The following is a 17,759-nucleotide window of genomic DNA, read 5'->3' as shown; positions in this document are numbered from 1 at the left end:
TTAAAGAGTTAATAAGAGAATCTTTTATGTATATAGGTAGCTGCAAAAATGTTTGGGTTCTTGTGTGTATTAAGTAAGGGTTCTAATTCTTGAAATACAATGTTACAGGCATTTATTGTGCACTTGTTATGTTCTAGCTGTATTGTGGGGCTAGATATGTTACATCTGCTCTCAAGGAGTTTACAGCCTATGAAGTGAAAGAGACACAAAGACATTACTCAGATGTATAGGTGCTTTATTGCGGTCAAGGAATTTTTTGGAATTCACCAAGTTCTACACCTGCTTCATTTACACAACCCATCCAAGGAGTTGGTTCTGCTTTTGTGCAGCAAGCACTACATGTGGATTTGGAGTTCATTTAGGGTATGCTGCCTTCTTAGAGTTCTCAAAGTTTTATAAAGCTATATCTAAACAAATATTACATTTCTTTATGTGTGTGTGCTTGTGTGTATGTGTGTGTGTGTGTGTGTGTGTTAGTACAACTTGTAGGTCCCAGACATTGAACTCAGGTCATTAGACTTGTCAGCAAGTGCTTTGACCTTTTGAGTTATCTTGCTGGACAAAAAGGTGGTTTTGTCATGTACTATGATTTGTTTTACTATAACATATCATTTCATCACCAACTTAAACAGTGACAAACATAAGTCTCTGCCCTCTTACATCCCCCATCTGCCCTCCAATCCAAGTACTTGCCATGCCCAACCTTTCCCAGTTACTGAGATCAGAGGGGATCATAGTTTTGTGGGTGTGGTTTCCAAGTCTATTCTATTCCCCACAAAGACCCTTTGGTTAGCATTCAAAATCCTGTTCTACCAGAGTGTGAAGGTACAGATTCTAGCTACTTAAGAGCATTCATTCATGCCCTCTTTTTCTCACTTTCTCTATTGTGTTGTGCTGAGTGCTAATTCTACACCATCACAGATTGCATTCATTTATTTATTTTGTTTGTTTTTCTTTTTCTTTTCTTATTTAAATTTGAAACAAGGGTGTTTTACATGTCAATCCCAATTTCCTCACCCTCCCACCCTCCCTATCACCCCACCAAACTCCAGCCCATCACCTTTCTGCTTCCCAGAGAAGATGAGGCCTTCCATGGGGAGTCTTCAAAGACTGTCATGCCATCTGTGGCAAGACGTAGGCCCTCCCCCATGTGTCTAGGCTGAGAAAGTATCCCTCTGTGTGGGATGGGCTCCTAAACTCCATTCATATGCTAGGGATAAACAACAATTCACTATTAGAGGCCCCATAAACTATCCAGTTCTCCTAACTGACACCCACATTCAGGGGATCTGAGTTGTTCCCATGCTGTTTTCCCAGCTATCAGACTAGGGTACGTGAGCTCCCCCTTCTTCAGGTCAGCTGATTTTGTGTGTTTCTCCAGCCTGGTCTTGACCCCTTTGCTCATCACTCCTGCCTCTCTGCAACTAGATTCCAGGAGTTCAGCTAGTCTTTAGCTGTGGGTGTCTGTTTCTTCTTCCATCAGCTACTAGATTAAAGTTCTAGGAGAGCATATAAGGTAGCCGTCAATCTCATTATTATAGAAGGGCATTATTGCTTAGATTGTTAGTTGGGTTCATCCTTGTAGATCTCTGGGCATTTCCCTAGTGGCAGATTTCTGCTTAAATCTATAATAGCTCCCTCTATTATGGTATCTCTTTTCTTGCTCTTCTCTATTCTTTCTCTGTCTCAATCTTCCTGCTCCCTCATGTCCACCTCCCACCTCCTCCTCTCCCATTCTCTTTCTCCTAACTGCCTCTCCCCTCTCTCTGTGCTCCCAATTTTCTTGAGAGATCGTGTGCCTTTCCCCTTCTCCAGGTGATCGTGCATGTCTCGCTAATGTCCTCCTTGTTTCCTAGCTTTTCTGGCAGTGTGACTTTTAGGTTGGCAATCCTTTGCTCTATGTCTAAATCCATGTATGAGTGAGTACATACCGTGTTGCAGATCTAATTGGCACAAAGCCAATAGCTATTTGTATTCAGAGGATCCAGTGCACTTGCTTAAATGTGCACCTTGACACAGTTGCCTTTGCTTTGTTGGGGTTCCAAATGGAAAAGTTTTATTCTCCCTTGATCTAGTTTGCAGAAACATTGTTTGTTGTCTCTAAGATTCTTTTCTGTATCATACGGAAAAATATGGCAGAGATCAAGATCATGGCTCATCTCAATTTCAGTCAGAGTCAAGGACATTTTCAAATTCAAAGACTGTAATAATACATTCCATCTTGTTTCATTTCCTTCTACACTGACCAGTGAAGTACATGATTCATTTCAGAGTCCAAATGTCAGTAGGAAAGTTATCAGAAAAAAAATTCTTTTTACATAGAAGTTGTTGTCCCTGCTAGTGGTGGCTTGAATATTAGCAACAACAGTCGCCTTGCCAACGCTCATCCACCCTGTGCTTGGAGAATTATATATCTTTGGGGCCTGTCAAGGAATAATGAAGTTTAGGATTCAGAGAGTTGAATCCTGTCTTTGCTGTCCAGGCCATTCTCCCAGGAATGGGAAGAATTTGCCAACTAGGGTTAAGAGAATATATCTTTCCTGAAAGTTGTGCCAGAGAGGTACTGAAACATGGCTGATTCTTAAATGGAGCCCCTCCAGTCAAAATACAGACACTGTGCAGAGAACTGTAATATTTTGCAATAGCAGACTGATCTCAGAAGAAAAGGCCAAAGTCTCTTTCCCTATACCAACTCTGATGGTCTTTTGAGAACTGACAATGTTTTGGATTTAGATGAACAAACTAATCCCATGCTGAGCCTGAAAGGTCACACAGCTGGTAGAGAAAAATGTTCAAGTTCAAAGCCAAGCTTTTTGTACACCAGAGACAGAAAGGGGGGTTCAAAAGGGTGAGCAATGGAGCTATGACTGTTTCAAGTTTTTGGTAGGACATAGTAGTGTATTTAACTTAAAGGATGAATAAGATGGGAGAAGAGCAGTCAGTGACTTTGAAGTGATGGGAAGTATGAATGCTAGTGGGGTTAGCATGGAACTGAATGCTAAAACATGGTGTGTGTGTGTGTGTGTGTTCATTAGTTTTCTCATCGTTGTGCCTGTCCCAAGATGGAAGGAACTTAAAGAATGTAGGATTAACTTTGGCTTATAGTATTAGGGAATACAATGTATGATAGTGGGGAAGTGCTAGCCATGGGGAATTAAGGCAGCTGATCACAGTCAGGAAGCAAAGATAAATGAATGTCGATTCCTCTTTCCCTTTTGCTGTAGTGGAGTTTCCCAGCCCATGAAATGGTGTCACTCCAATTTGGGACAGGACTTCTTACTTCAGTTAACGTAATGTACAAAATCACTCACAGACACATATAGAGGTTTATCTCATAGATGATTGTAGATCTTTTCAATATTAACAGTCACAGAGGGGAGGAAAAGTGGGTACCATAGAGATGACAGGGTTGTAAGAGATCAGCGTGTGCAGAATACACCAAAGCATTGAAACTGTGCACACTTTGACCAACAAGGAAGCTATCAGAGCAATTAAAGCACAAATAAATGAATATTATCATTAAATCCATATAATTTGCAATTCTTGCCTCATGATTCATTCTAAAATTAAAGATGATCATTTTGTAGGCAAGTATTCATTAAAAGACTTTTCTGTTAATATTCATCTATTAGCTAAATATCTTTCCAACTGCAAAAAAACATCAAAATTAAAATTATCATCACTGCCATTATCCAGCAATATTAGGCAATATGGAGTTGTCAGTCAAGAATCCAGAGGGAAATCACATGTACCTTCCTAGGAAAAATGCAGCTAGATTTATAAAGAATACATAAATTCTAGGAATGTGTTACTCATTATTTTAAGTGAATGTTTTATAGGAATTTGTTTAGAATATGGATTTAAGGAAAATCAAACCCACTATCTTGAACTATGAGGATCACACAATGTAAAGAAGCTGTCATGACCAAATTTGTTTTTGAGCTTAATGACTACACAAACACTTTTCAACAGCCATCTATAACCTCAACTCCTATTAGGTGAGCAGCAGCTCTGTGGGCTTGAAGAATGAAATTCAATAAAGATAGTTGGTAAAGTAGTTCTTGATGGTTTTGTTGCTTTTCTGCTATTGTATCATGGGTGTCTGCTTCTAACTATACAACAAACATTCCTCAACTCTCTCCCTCTCTCCCTCTCACTTTTCCCTCACCTTGTGATGTGTTTTCAGTCATCATATGTGTGTGAGTACTTGAGTATATGCATATGATTTGGAGGCCAGAGAACAATATTGTACATCATCCTCAGGAACAGCATTCACATCTTATAAGACAGATTTTGCCATCAGATGGGAGGATCTCACCCTTGAATCCCCCTGTCTCTGCCTTTCTCCATTCCAAGATTTTGTTCCAACTTTCCTTGATATTACTCTTCTTGACCAAATGCAGATTTCTGGTGCTTCATGTGTTTCCCTAATTAGGCTTTCCATTTGTGGCAACCTGAGACTCAGTTCCCACATTTCCAAGTATGTCGCAGTGTATGACACAGGCTTATTGCTTACACAGTGTTGAGTGTGCTGTGAAAGTTACTAGCTTCAGACAAACATCCCACAAAGTTTGTCTTTTTTAAAGTGAAAGAGCATATGACATTTCAATACTCAGAAGTTTTTAGATATGCCATGTTATTTATATGTACCTTTAGTTACAACAAAAGGTCTATAAACGCTGGCAAAGAATAAAGATAGAAACTGGATTTCTAGGCGAGAGGAGAGGAATAAGCCATCTAAGAGAAGTGAATGTTGGTTTCCATTTGAGGAGGAAAGTGTTTGGCAAAGAAGATAAAGTCTGTATTTTGACATTAATAGACTAGCTGGGGCTAAAAAAACGAAGCCATTTCTGTTCTGAAGGGTCTCTTGAAACTCTGCAGGCTTTATCTGAGATTCATATGTGACAGTTTTTATCTCATTAACTCAACAACTGACCAGTATCTCCTACCCTCATAATACCACCCCCAAAATCACTGGGAATTGAAGTAGTTATGTTCTCCCCTATAGTAGTCAAGTGCTGTCTTATTGAACTATATTCCCAGCCACCTTATATCCTCATAATACAAGGTCTACACAATCTCTCTTCTATGAATGGTTTGCATTTTATGCTTTCAAAAACATGTCTTTGCTAATACTGTCTTGGCTTATCGTTCTTTTGCCACTGTAAGGATTCTGATGTTCACTTTCACATGGAAATTCAGTGGACTCTAAACCTTCTTGTCCAGTCTAGTTATGTTAGATTGCCATCATGGACAAGTTGAGTAGAAATTTTTACTGTCAACTTGCTGCCTCTAGCATTAGAGATCATTTTCAGGTATAGCCAAGCCACAGCTTGTAGGCTCTATGTGCCTTGGGGTGGTAATGAATGCAGCCCCCCAAAAATTCTTAACTTATGGTACATTACTAAATGCTATAAATCTTTATATGTGTGCAGATGTGTTGGAATATTTGTGTATTTGTGTGTGAATGTGTGTATGAGTGTTGCATTTACTCATTTGTATGAGTTTAGGTATTAGTGTGCAACAACATATGTATAGAGGCCAATGATCAGATCAGCTTAGTTTATTAATCTTCACTTTCTGGATTATTTGAGAGAGGGTCCCTTGTCCTTTCCCATTGTGTACAGCAGCCTAACCTGGCTTTCAACATTCCAGGCATTCTTCTGTCTCTCATTTCCCGATAGGGACTCTGGGATTACAGATGTGTGCTACCATGTCCAGCTTTAATCAGGTTCTGGGAATTGAACTCAGATACTCATCCTTTAACATTAAACATTTACCTACTTGAGCCCCAAACACAAAACATTTTTAGGTTTTTTTCTTTGTGACCTGATTCCTCAGTTCTCAATATACACTTTGTAGATGACAACAGCTAGTGCATGCTGTTTACCTCACTACAGTTCTTCCAGAGCTTCAGGGCTGTAAGTCTCAGCTTAGATGGGCAACATGAGACTTTGTTTTCAAGTTATTTTTTGTTTTCATCTGTGAAACAGCCTGATGTGAGGCTCTGATATTGCAAAGTTCTATCAGCCTTCTCTTCTGTGGCCTGGTCTGTTCTTCATGAAGACATGTCTTTCTGAACAACTTGCTTCATTGTCAAGTTATGGAACAACATCTTATAAATGTATCTAATTAGGAAATGAACTAAAATATTGATCAGAAAGAAAGAAAACAGGGGAAGGAAGCATAAACAAAAGTGGTCCTAAGATCCTTGCATTTTTTTCTCTATTGTAAGGTTTCAGATTCTACTCAAATGCAAGTAGATGGTAATTTGATGAATGATGCTGACAAAAGGTCAAGTTTGTTTTCCCAAGCTATTATTATTGTTGCTGTTATTGTTATTAACATACACCATTTACTAAGTATTTATTATTTTTCAGGCACTCTGCTGTTTAATGAGACAGGCATTAGTGTCCCTACTTACAGTTCAGGAAACTGAGGCACAGTTCAGTGGCATGAGGTCACACAGCTGGTAAGTGACAGCTCCAAGATTTGAACTCTCTCTGACTCTTACTCTTAAGCTTTTCATTCTTTATTCCATTTGCTTTTGCTGGTTGGTTTTTATGACTCTCCCACACACTATCCTGTATCCTCTCATTTCCCAACAATGGAGTAAGCAGGCCTTGATTCACAGATCTTTTAAATCATACCCCCTTTCTGATATTTTCATGGGTTTTGAAATTAAAATAAGGATGCCACAGAGCCTCACGATTAAGTCTGGAAGGTCACACAGAATTGCTTTCTATCCTTATCATATAACGAGAAAAAAGCCTAAATAAATAGAGAAAAAGCAATTAGTTCCCAAAGAAGTGATATAGCCTCTGGATTTTGGGAAATCTATATATTTATAATTAACTTGCAGTATAGTAAAACATTAAGTTTTTCAACATGCATGAAATACATTCCAAGCCACTTATTTTTCAATAGTATCTCTCTCCTCCTCTCTCCTCTCTATTTTTGTTCTTCCTCTCTACCACACATACACAAGAGTACTATTTTATTTTTTCTTTTATTGAAAATAATTTTTGACACTGTATATTCTGATTACAGTTTCCCCTCCCTTAATGCCTCCCAGTTCCCCCCACCTCCCCTCCTACTGAGATGTGCACCTTTTCTGTCTCTCTTTAGAAGACAAACAGGCAACTAAAAGCAATAATAAAATAAAATGAAATGAAACAAATGGAATATGACAAAGCAGCCAAACAAGAAAAGTCAAAAAAGGGGTGGGATAAGAAACACATATAAATGCAGGGACACATACTCAGACACATAGGAATACCATAAAGACAAAAAACTAGAAGCCATAATATATACACAATGACTTGTAAAGTTAAAAAAAAAATGTACCCAACAGCATTATGAGACAAAGAACTCCCAAAGATGTTACTGAGTTCAATTTCTATTTTGCATCTACTACTGAGTGTAGCCTATACCCTTAAGAGGGATTTGTTTCCCCTCCCCTCCTTCTTTGAGCTCTAAAACCCCATCTGGGGAAGACCTATACAGGCCATGTACAGGCTGTCAGTCTCTGTGAGTTCATTGTACATTAGGAATTTAGGTCCAGGCAGGTTCAATGAATTACTACTTCACAGGACAGATCAGAAATTCAAGTTCAGGCATCATGACCTGTAACAATGCCCTTGATGGGGTCATCAATGGATTCTAGTTGACTCTAGCTAGGATATATATGAAGAATAGGAAATCAAAGTTCTAGGCATGTATTTCAGTTGGTACAGTGCTTGTCCAACATACATGAAGTCCTGGGGTTTGATATTCAGTACCACATAATTCTAGCACTGGGGTGGTGGAGGTAGAAAGACTTGAAGTTCAAGGCCACCCTGAGCTACATAGCTAGTTTGAAGCCAGACTAAGATATGAGGTTTTTCTTTCTTTCTTTTTGTTTGTTTTTTATGAAATCTGGTTATAGATGGCAATTTTATCTGCTACACACCAGAAGTAGAGACTGGCAAATTCTACCAAGCTGAGGAAATATTTGGGAAACTATCTGAGGCTGGAGGACAGAAATAAATTACTCATAGAGCAGTGCCAAGTCAATCTGGTAGGGGACCCTGTAGTTGAAGAATTATGGTTAATAGGAAAGTAAGGATTGGGTTGTAGGTGGCCACAAAGCCAAAACAGAGCAAGTTGGTTTTCACATTGAAAGAATACTATACCCCTTTTACACATATTAACTCATTTCCTTATATCATTGTAACCAGTTGCATTATATTGTAGACTGGAAATCCAAATACAAACTTTCCCAGACCATGCAGTTAATAGCAGTTATAGTTGAGATTTGGATCAAAGAAGTCTGGGTCTTGAGCCTATGTTTTATTTGCTATATATTGGTAGTATGGTAGTATTTCCATTCTGAGTGAACTTGGCAACCACGAGAAACAATGTTAGGAAGAAAAGATGAGTGTCTGAGGGATGATAGGCTGTAAGATCACCTTCCCTGTCTCTGTTAGAGATAATCAAGAGCTATGGGAAGATGGCATCAGAGACAACAAATAAGCTTGAAGAAAGAACAATGAGACATGGGTAAGATTTAGAAGTGGGAGCTCAAGTTTCAAATTTTGATTTTGTTTACTAATTGCTGTGCAGTAATCTTAGACTAGAGGATTAATTCATGTGCTTTCATTTCCACATTCACAAGAGCTCGGGAGAATGCTGCAGACTGCCAAAAGGATTCATTTAGGGGTCCTTCTAACTGAGAGGTGTCAGCAAGCTTCAATTTGGCTGGACCCAGCACGCCTGTAGGAAATCTGGGTCTGGAGCTCATGATAGATGCCAAGGTTTTAAATGTCCAGTGATGTGAGGGGGATGTGTTGCAAAGTGGGAGAAGGGGTTGAACGGATATTCAAAGGGGAAGAGAAGCAAAGAGAGAAAAAGCCTGATCAAACAAACAACAAAACCATCTGCCTGCTCCCAGGAAGTGTTCAGGATTGATTATGAGACTGCCAAGAGCTTATTTAGCAATAAGGTCCATTGTTTTAGGTCCATTGTTTCATATTTAATACATTTTCTGGTCTGTAAAGTTGTTACTGACCTTCCATGGGAGAAAAAAAATCAGCCATAAGCATTTTTTACCTGCACATGTTTCGTCACAGGTCACTGTGGTGAGCCTTAATGATGCCTATTTATTTGTTTTCTACATTTATTGTTTGTTTAGATGGAATGACTTTAGTGTCAAGACCTCAATGGTAGCCGGTAGCCTCATTCTTAATTAAGTTTATATGTGAAGCCTAAAAGCAGGTTTCCCTGCATTCTCCATGTCCTTAAGTCATTTTCATTTGTAAAGAACTTTGTATGTTTCCAGAGAAATTACAGTGCTGTTATTTGAACTTTTATTCATGCATGAAGTCCCTTCATTTTACTTGGAATTCTAAAGTACAGTACATCACTGATATTAAGAACAACTGCCTAAAATGGGCTCAGAAATGGTTTGTATTTGTACCTCATTTATTTATTCATTCATGTATTTATTTATCTATTTACTTATTGCTGTGAAATCTCTTAGCACATTCACCCTGTCTGTCTAGGCTGTTTACTCTTGCCTGAAGGCTCGCCTCAGCAGGGTAGGCCATTAAAGAAATCACAAATGCAATCTGAAGAAGCTTTGCAAAAACAATGTTGGTCCTTGTTGAAGGCCTTGAAGACATGTAGATCTGTGTGATGTGCGTGTGAGTGTGGTGGAGGGGATCATGTTCTACTCTTAACATTTCCACAAATTCTAGTTAAACAGCCTATCACCAATTCCCATTCATTTCAGTAAATGTTGAAAGCTCTCCTTGCTTCTCTTTCTCCTCTCTTCTCCCTCTCCCCTTCTCTCCCTTTCTTCTACCCTGTACTTCTTGCTCAGCTGCAAACACTGGAATGCATTTGTTTATCATTTGATACACTATTTTCCTCTTCTCTGCCTTCTTTCTCACATCTCCCCTTGTGAACCATGTCAAAACCAATCACTGTTCCTTATTATCCACCCTCATTTCCTAGTGGAGGAGGGGGATGCTTTATTCTTTGTCCTTGTCATAGAGTTATTGATTTTTCTAATGCTAATTATTGAAATAGAGCTGAACTTCTTTCAATAAATCACATACAGATGTTTCTTGGTCAAAGAGCATGTATTTATCTTCTTCTAAATTTGTGTAAATTTATTGAACTTTGTAGACTAGGAGAGTTGTTTTCGTATGGAGTCTTTCTGGCTTTTAAACAAATATATTTATTTACACTAGATGGAATCATTCATATATATATATATATATATATATATATATATATATATATATATTTCAGTCTTTAGTAGATTCCAAATGCTGAATGTGCCTGAGTAGTCATCTATCTATTCAGATGAATCATAGTAAGGAAAGAAGTTATTCTCTTACCCACTCCTTACCCAGATATCACAAGATGGGGGACAGTAATTGAAATTTCTTTAAAGGTATTCTTGATTTTTTGTATAAAGATATATAAGTATGGTCAAAATAAATGAGAATGATGTCAGATATCTTTCCAGTGGATATCCAGTGAGCTGATGGAAGATGGATGGGTAGACTCATTTTTGTGTGGGTGGGTGGAATTTATGCAAGGAGATGGTCTCCTATAGTTTATGAGGAGAGGAAGATACATTCTAATGGTCTACTTATGAATTTCTTCATGCTTTCTTTCCTATTCTACCCTAGATTGGTTTGAGAAAGCACACCCTTTCCCTGCCCCCTAGTTCTTTGTTACCAGTTGCAGGAAGGACCAGTAATTTCCCAATGAATTAGACTCAGGTGATGGTAGCAGTCGGCTTCTCTGTGCTGATGAACTATTAACCAAAACTAAAGATGGTAAATCTTTAACAATTAGGAAAGCTATAGAATTCTCCATGTACCTGAGTTTTATTAGCCTTTACCTACTCCCTAGAGGCTAAGTTGACATTGTGTGACATGGATATATGATTTGTGTTGTACTCTGAGACTTATTTGACAGCAAATCCCTAACTTATTCAGCCAATGTAGTTCTACTAGGCTAATTGTAACTTTATTGAACACTAAAACTATTCCAATTTATGAAACACTGTCACTCTTTCTAGCCTTTCAAAATATAGCGATCTATGGTATGTTTAAGGCTTAGAAATTTGACAAGGAGCTGTCATGTAACTTTCTCTCTGAATTTATAAAAAGTATTAGCTAATGGTTGAATCTATACCTCACTGGTTGAAAGCTTGCCTAACAAGCACAGAGCCTCCATTCCTTCCTAACATTAGAAAACCAAAAGGAACTTTCCAAAATATGTTTAATAGCTGTTTTATGAACAGGAAATTATTATGAAACAGGAAGTACCTTTACTACTTCCCGTAACCTTTGAATAATCTGCCTTTGGAATATATTTCCCTTAAAAAGTCTTTAAATATCTGAACTCTTGAAAGTGTATGAGTAATTCACACTGTTATAAAAATTTAAATCCAATTGTAGAAAAAACAAATCAGTTAACAGATATTTGCTATGTTATTAGAATGATGATAGTGATGGATAATGAAAGTTTTCATGAGTGAAAAAAAATTACAATTGAACAGAGAATAAAGAAAGTATTTTTTTAGATAATAAAGTTTTACAAGCAACAAAAACAAACTGAGGTTACCTTTGGAAAATATAAATGAAGGAAGAGAGAACAAGGCATAACCATAGTCCTTGGCCTAAATTCAGGCTGATCTTGCATTGAGCATATATTCCTGATGTAACCTTGCAAGGGTATATCCAAAATTTCTTTGATTAGGTTGTCCTATCAGTAAACTTTGCAGACTCATCCTCACTATAGGTAACTGATGTGTGGCTGATTAATAATATTACCCATGTTCCCTTGTTGCTGTTCTATTGCTGTGATGAACACCACAAATAGGGCAACTTATAAAAGGAAGCATTTAACCGGAGACTTACAGTTTCAGAGTGCTAGTCCATGATCATCAAGGTGGGGAGATGGCAGCAAGCAGACAGGCGTGGTGTTGGAACAACAGCTAAGAGCTTATATCCTACTCCAAAAGGAGAGAGACTGGTAATGGTGTGAAGTTTTGAGATCCCAAAGCCCACCTGCAGTGACACACCTCCTCCAATAAGGCCATGCCTCCTGATCCTGTCCAAACAGTTCCACTAACTGGGGACCAAGCATTAAAATGGGAGCCATTCTCATTCAAACTAATATATCACATATTCCTTAATTCATACTTCCATCCTTCTACAAGCTTAGAATCCCTTACAAATATTCCATGGCCTGCCACCTAATTCTGAAATAATTGGCATGTATATCTTTATTCTTCATTCCGCTTTATTTGATTCTTTGTCAAAAAAAGGAACCAGTTTCATGATATGCCCCCCCCTTGTTTAGAGAATTTTCGTTTAAATAATTACAATTTTAGTGATGTTAATAGTTGCATCCATTATTTCTGTTAATAATATAATATCCTCTACTATAAAAAAATTAGAGACTTTGTCATTGATAATAGTAGAATTGACCTTTACAAACAGGATATGACAGCATGTGGGATGTTTTATCCAATATTCTGAGATAAGTAATTAAAATAAGTAATACTTTTCATTGCCGTGGAAGTGTGTCATTTTCTTTTCAGGTAATTAATTGAAGATAGCAATGATAATATGGTGATTCAGGCTGGTTGTGCATATTTGGTTTAACTGTATTGAGAAAAACATGTCCCTTCTGGTTTGGGGAACAAGAATGCAGACAAGTGTGATATCCAATTTAAACTATATTCCTTCTCTCTTGAAAATGTGCCCTCACTAGGCAGACACTTTGACCAATAAAGCTACAGAGACTGCATTCCTGAAAACAGGTCTTTAATATGTTGTGTGTTTAATCCACGGTCGTTTGTTAAAGAATCTCTATACTGTCTATACTGTTTACCAACTCCCAAAATGAAGAATTTTAAAATGCACCATATGAAATAGACAAAACATTTTTATCCAACATTTAGTTTGTTATCCATTTGAAATTATAAATGAGTATTTTTAGAAGAAATATTTATAAGTTCCAGGTAATAGTAAAAATAAGTTCTTATTCTTCCCAAATATTTCACAGTTGCTCTTTGGTGTACTGTGCTTTAGAATTCCAAACAAAATTTAGTGAATAAATGCCTAAACACAGCATCAAATAAATACTAATTTCAAAAGAGTGAATTTTATTTTTCAACTTAATGGTATTGCTATTGTATTCATTGTTAGTAATTAAATGCCTTATCAAAATGGAAATAGTTCTTTGGGAATATTACAATGAAACATGCCTTGTCTTAAGTTGTTATTATTTAAATACTTTTTCATATTATAATATACAGACAGATACTTGATAGTTATTACAAATTTTGTCAAATCTAATCATGTACTAATTTAAATAAACACTACAAGAATACGTATGTAATGCATATGCACTGAGGTCTTCTTTCTCATACTGGGGGACACTGATCTTGCAAACATCTGTTTAGAGGAACTACTCAAAATATTTAGGGCAACTTTCATTTGATGAAATTCATTAGCCTTCACAACAAAATCTGTAATTTATCACCATCTAAAACATTTACAACCCTCTCCCTTTTATAGGGAGCAACTTATTTCCACAATGATGCACAGTTGGATAGGAAGGTTTTAGATTTCACATGGAACTTTTCGTTGCCATCAGCGTATGCCCTATTTGGATGCTGCAGACTCTCAATCCTTTGGAGTCAACCTGTCAGTTACTTTGGCCAGATGGTAAGGAAAATAGGCAAGAAACAGCCAATAGGTATCATCTTTTTAGGTTGAGAATGAAAGAGTAGGGAGATGGTTTGTGATTGATTTTCTTTCTTTGCTAGGAGGTATTTAAGAAATTGGAGATTTCTGGTAATTCATTCATGTGCCAGGGTAGAGTCAGGGCAAGCAATGTGATTTCTTGTCACTTCCTGGAGTAAGGAGAAAAAAATACTACCCCAGATCCCCTTTCTGCTAATCAAATGCCAAAGGAAAGTTCTCCAGGAAAAAAAAAAAAAACTAAAAAGTACATTTTTCAATGAGGAGTTGTTGATTCACTGAAACAGCAGCAGCAGCAATGAACACAATAGTGACAGGGAAGCATAACCCACCATTACCCCTCATAGGTTAATGGAAAATACCAGACAGTACAAAGCAAATGAGGGGAACAATCCCAGACATTTAGTATAGCCAAGGGAGCAAGCTATAAACATATATTCAACTCCCAATTGCTCATTATGACAGGGATGGTTACACTCTGAAAGGTGGCCCAAACTGAGAGCCCTCTATAAGTACAAGCAGTTATAAAAGGCCCAATAAGTATACTTGAAGAGCAGCCATATTTATTTATGTTTTTTTTGTGATGCTTCCATCCTCCTGCCTCTTCCTCCCAAGTGCTGGGATTTAAGAGAAAATAGGGGCCTCTGTCCTCTTTGAAAGAGAAGACACCAAGAACCAAACCCTTCTTGTATGAGTCCTTCCCATGAGTGGCTGAATAGAGTGTGTGCACTAAATTTAAACATATAAAACCAAATCAAAACCAAACATAGACAAATGAAAATCCATAACAAATCACCACTACCAAGAACACTTTAGACCACTTAAGTATGACTCTGCTACTAAAGAAGAGGTAGGGCATAATATATTTCCTTCTGTCCTTTGTTCCCTAATGCTTTTGTTCTTTAGGGTTTGAGTGTTTTGTTTCTTTTTATTTTTTTTCATTTCTTTGTATTCTTTTTAGCATGAAATGTCTGACCTGTTGTCTTTGCCAGGTCTCAGTAAATGAACCACTAGGTTTATCTTTGAAAACAGCTCATAGAAGTCTTAACATCAGTCTTGGTCATTGTGCCCTCAACTTTATTGGAAAGGAGGGCTGTTTTGGAACTGTAGACAAACACTTTGATATTTAATTAAATTTTCAAGATGTTTCTGATTAAAACTACCCTGATATGGACTACATGTTGCAACAGGTTAGACATTTCAAATTAACTTTGAAATAAGTTAAAAACAGGTCAAGAGACAGGAAATGAAAACTGGAGGTGAGCAAGGAAAATTTCTGTAGAAAAAGGTTCATGGAAAATTCTTCTTGAGTGAGTGTTCTTAAGTCTATTGATTAAACCCTTGCAAGAGGGGACATCATTACAGAGCAGGATGTGCCAAAGTAGAAAATGGCAGGAAATGAGAAAGACCTTTGGAGAAAATGTGTTTATCTTAAATTTGATAATACTACACTTCTTTCTAGGGAAATTTGTTTAGTGCAGATTTGTATGAAATATTTTGATCTTGTAGCTGTTTCTGAAGCCACTCTTCCATGTGACTTATTCCATCACTTCATGGCTGTATGCTCCTCGCCCAGAAACAGGAAAGATGTCATTTGATTTTTTATGTGTGACTTTCTCAGAAACCTAAAATTAAGTGGTTTCCAGACTTCGAAATTGCATAATCTTGTATCATTGTTCTTCAAATTGTGATACTACCATATTGAAAGTTTCCATCATTTCAGCTTTTTTATGAATATGCTATACATGAAGGTAAATGTACATGTGGCATATGGAAAAGTCAAATCTTTACAAAGTAAGCGTCTAAACGCTGAGGCTTTAGTCAGAACAAGAAAATTAACATGAGTAGGTCATCTGAGGCTCCATACAACCACCAATCAGCCAGGCATAATACTATCCTGAATTCTATGGATTAGTGATGCCTTTTGAAAACTTTTATCTCCTTTCATTCATTTAGTGGCATATAGTTGCAGTTCATTTCCACTGTTGTAGAAATTCTTAGAATGACTATTTTATAAATCACTTAGCCATTCATTTGTTGGTGGGGATAAGAGTGGATTTCATTAATGAACTATGAGAAATAATGTTGATATGAACTCTTTGCTGTTCACTTTGGTAAATATCAGTGTATTTATGTTGAATGTCTATCTAGGAGTGTATTTGTTGGGCCAAAAGTTGTTTCAAGCATGCTCTGTTTTAGTTCTGATTTGCAGTGTTCTAAAGCCTTTGCATGAGGTGCCTGCTCCTTTGCAGTGTCTGGGACTCATTGCTTTTCCATCTTTCCATAATGCTTGTGACTCCCTCCCCCTCCATATGGCCATTCTGAAGTCTTGCACTATAGACTCACATTGTAGTTTCTGGTTGCATTTGTAGAAAAGGGACAGTTGAGTAAGCAAATTATAGAGTATCAATGGAGAAATAAAATCTAGTGTTATCCCAAATAGGACATTTGATAAAGTTTGTTAATCTTTAAACTTTTATGCTTATATGTAGATAATATGAATGTTGAAGAAATGCACCATAAAAGTTAGCTTTGTGACATGACACAAACCTCAGTTGTTTTAAAATCACCTTTTGTTTTTTGAAATTATAATTACATTATTTCTCCCTTCTTCCTTCCCAATCTTCCCCCATACCCCTCCTTTCTCTATCAAATTAATTGACTCTTTTTATTAATAGTTATTCCATGTGCATTCACACTATATATATATATATATATATATATATAGTAACCTGCACTGTCCATATGATAGTATTTCTGCATATATATATATATATATATATATATATATATATATATATATATTTGTATAACCAATCATTGCACTCTTCCCTGGTAAAGACTATTTCTCCTGATCTCAGCCTTCTCTAGTTGCATGTAGTTCTGTGTGTAGAGTTAAGGTCTTATGAGTCCCCTGTCCACATTAGCATATTTACAGTTTTCTGGATATACATGTATTATATTGTGGTTTTGTTATCTAGCTTAGCATTAACCAAAGTAGTGGAGCTTAGATATTCAACTTGTTCTGTTGTTTCTATTTTTCTTATACTCAGTTATAACTAGAATGAGGAAGTTATAGAGTATTATTCTGAACCTAGAATCAGCTAGCCAGCCTGACAAGTTCAAGAATCACAGCTCATAAGGCCACCAAGAATGTGGGTAGAATGCCTAGTTAGTACTACAAAATGAACTCGTTAATGATTAAGAGAAATTATTTTAGGCCAAGGGAGACCTAATGGCACAGGGAGAAACATGTCTCAGAGGGATGTCAGCCCTTGGCTACTGCTAAATTTTCACTAACTGGCCAGCTTGAGTCCCCAGACCACCTGACTACTGAAGTTGTATCCCACGACTCCTTCCTATTAGTAGCCATCTATCAAACATTCTTTCCAGAAAATTTATGTCACCCTTGTTAAATGCCATAAGTCAATCCCATTGGACCTTTTGAGAGACACTCATAATTTGAGCAGTTTATGAGAAAACTGTGCAGAGGTAAATTCACATGCTAGTTACTGTCCCTTAAGTTCTCGGGCATTTCACTTGCACAGGACCACTTATGAGGCCTTGTATTTCATTTAATTTTGAATACTTCATTTTATACCATTTGCTTTTATAAAGTGTGGCTTAAAATTTCTATGAATGTCAGATCCTAAAGGACCTGGCTTAGCACTTTCCCATAGATGTTTCTCCACTGATTTTGCTTATGTGTCTCTGGATGAGAATATAGAACTTCACTAGACTAATAATTGTTTGTGATTGATGGCTGCAATTGTGAAACGTTTTGAGTTACTGAGATTGGTGGCCACTATTACCTGAGTACTGATTTTGTTGTAGCTATGAATCTCACCAGGATTGATCTTTACATTCTTGGCATTCCTGGAGCAAAGATACTGTTATTACCCTTGCTTTTTTGTTGCCAGTTTATTGGTGTTTTTGAGACAAGGTCTCACTCTGAAGCTTTGTTTGTCCTGAAACTCACTATGT

General features: G+C 37.1%; 1 protein-coding gene across 5 annotated transcripts in view; it reads left to right on the top strand.

Moving 5' to 3' along the window:
* The window catches only part of Frmpd4 (FERM and PDZ domain containing 4), a 604,920-nt gene that overhangs the window by 220,024 nt on the left and 367,137 nt on the right, over positions 1-17,759 (top strand). For 3 of the 5 annotated variants that reach the window (XM_051174867.1, XM_051174866.1, XM_051174871.1), the window contains exon 2: positions 6,381-6,472. The exons of the other annotated variants lie outside the window; for them this stretch is intronic. In XM_051174867.1, the coding sequence (XP_051030824.1) occupies positions 6,396-6,472 (77 nt within the window). In that variant the 5' untranslated portion in view covers positions 6,381-6,395. The remainder of the gene's footprint in view (positions 1-6,380; positions 6,473-17,759) is intronic. 5 annotated transcript variants of the gene reach the window in all.

This window comes from Phodopus roborovskii, unplaced genomic scaffold (genome assembly GCF_943737965.1).
Source record: "Phodopus roborovskii unplaced genomic scaffold, PHOROB, whole genome shotgun sequence".
NCBI classification, from domain to species: domain Eukaryota; kingdom Metazoa; phylum Chordata; class Mammalia; order Rodentia; family Cricetidae; genus Phodopus; species Phodopus roborovskii.
The sequence above is the reverse complement of the archived record's forward strand: the minus strand, read 5'-3'. Positions and strand labels throughout refer to the sequence as shown.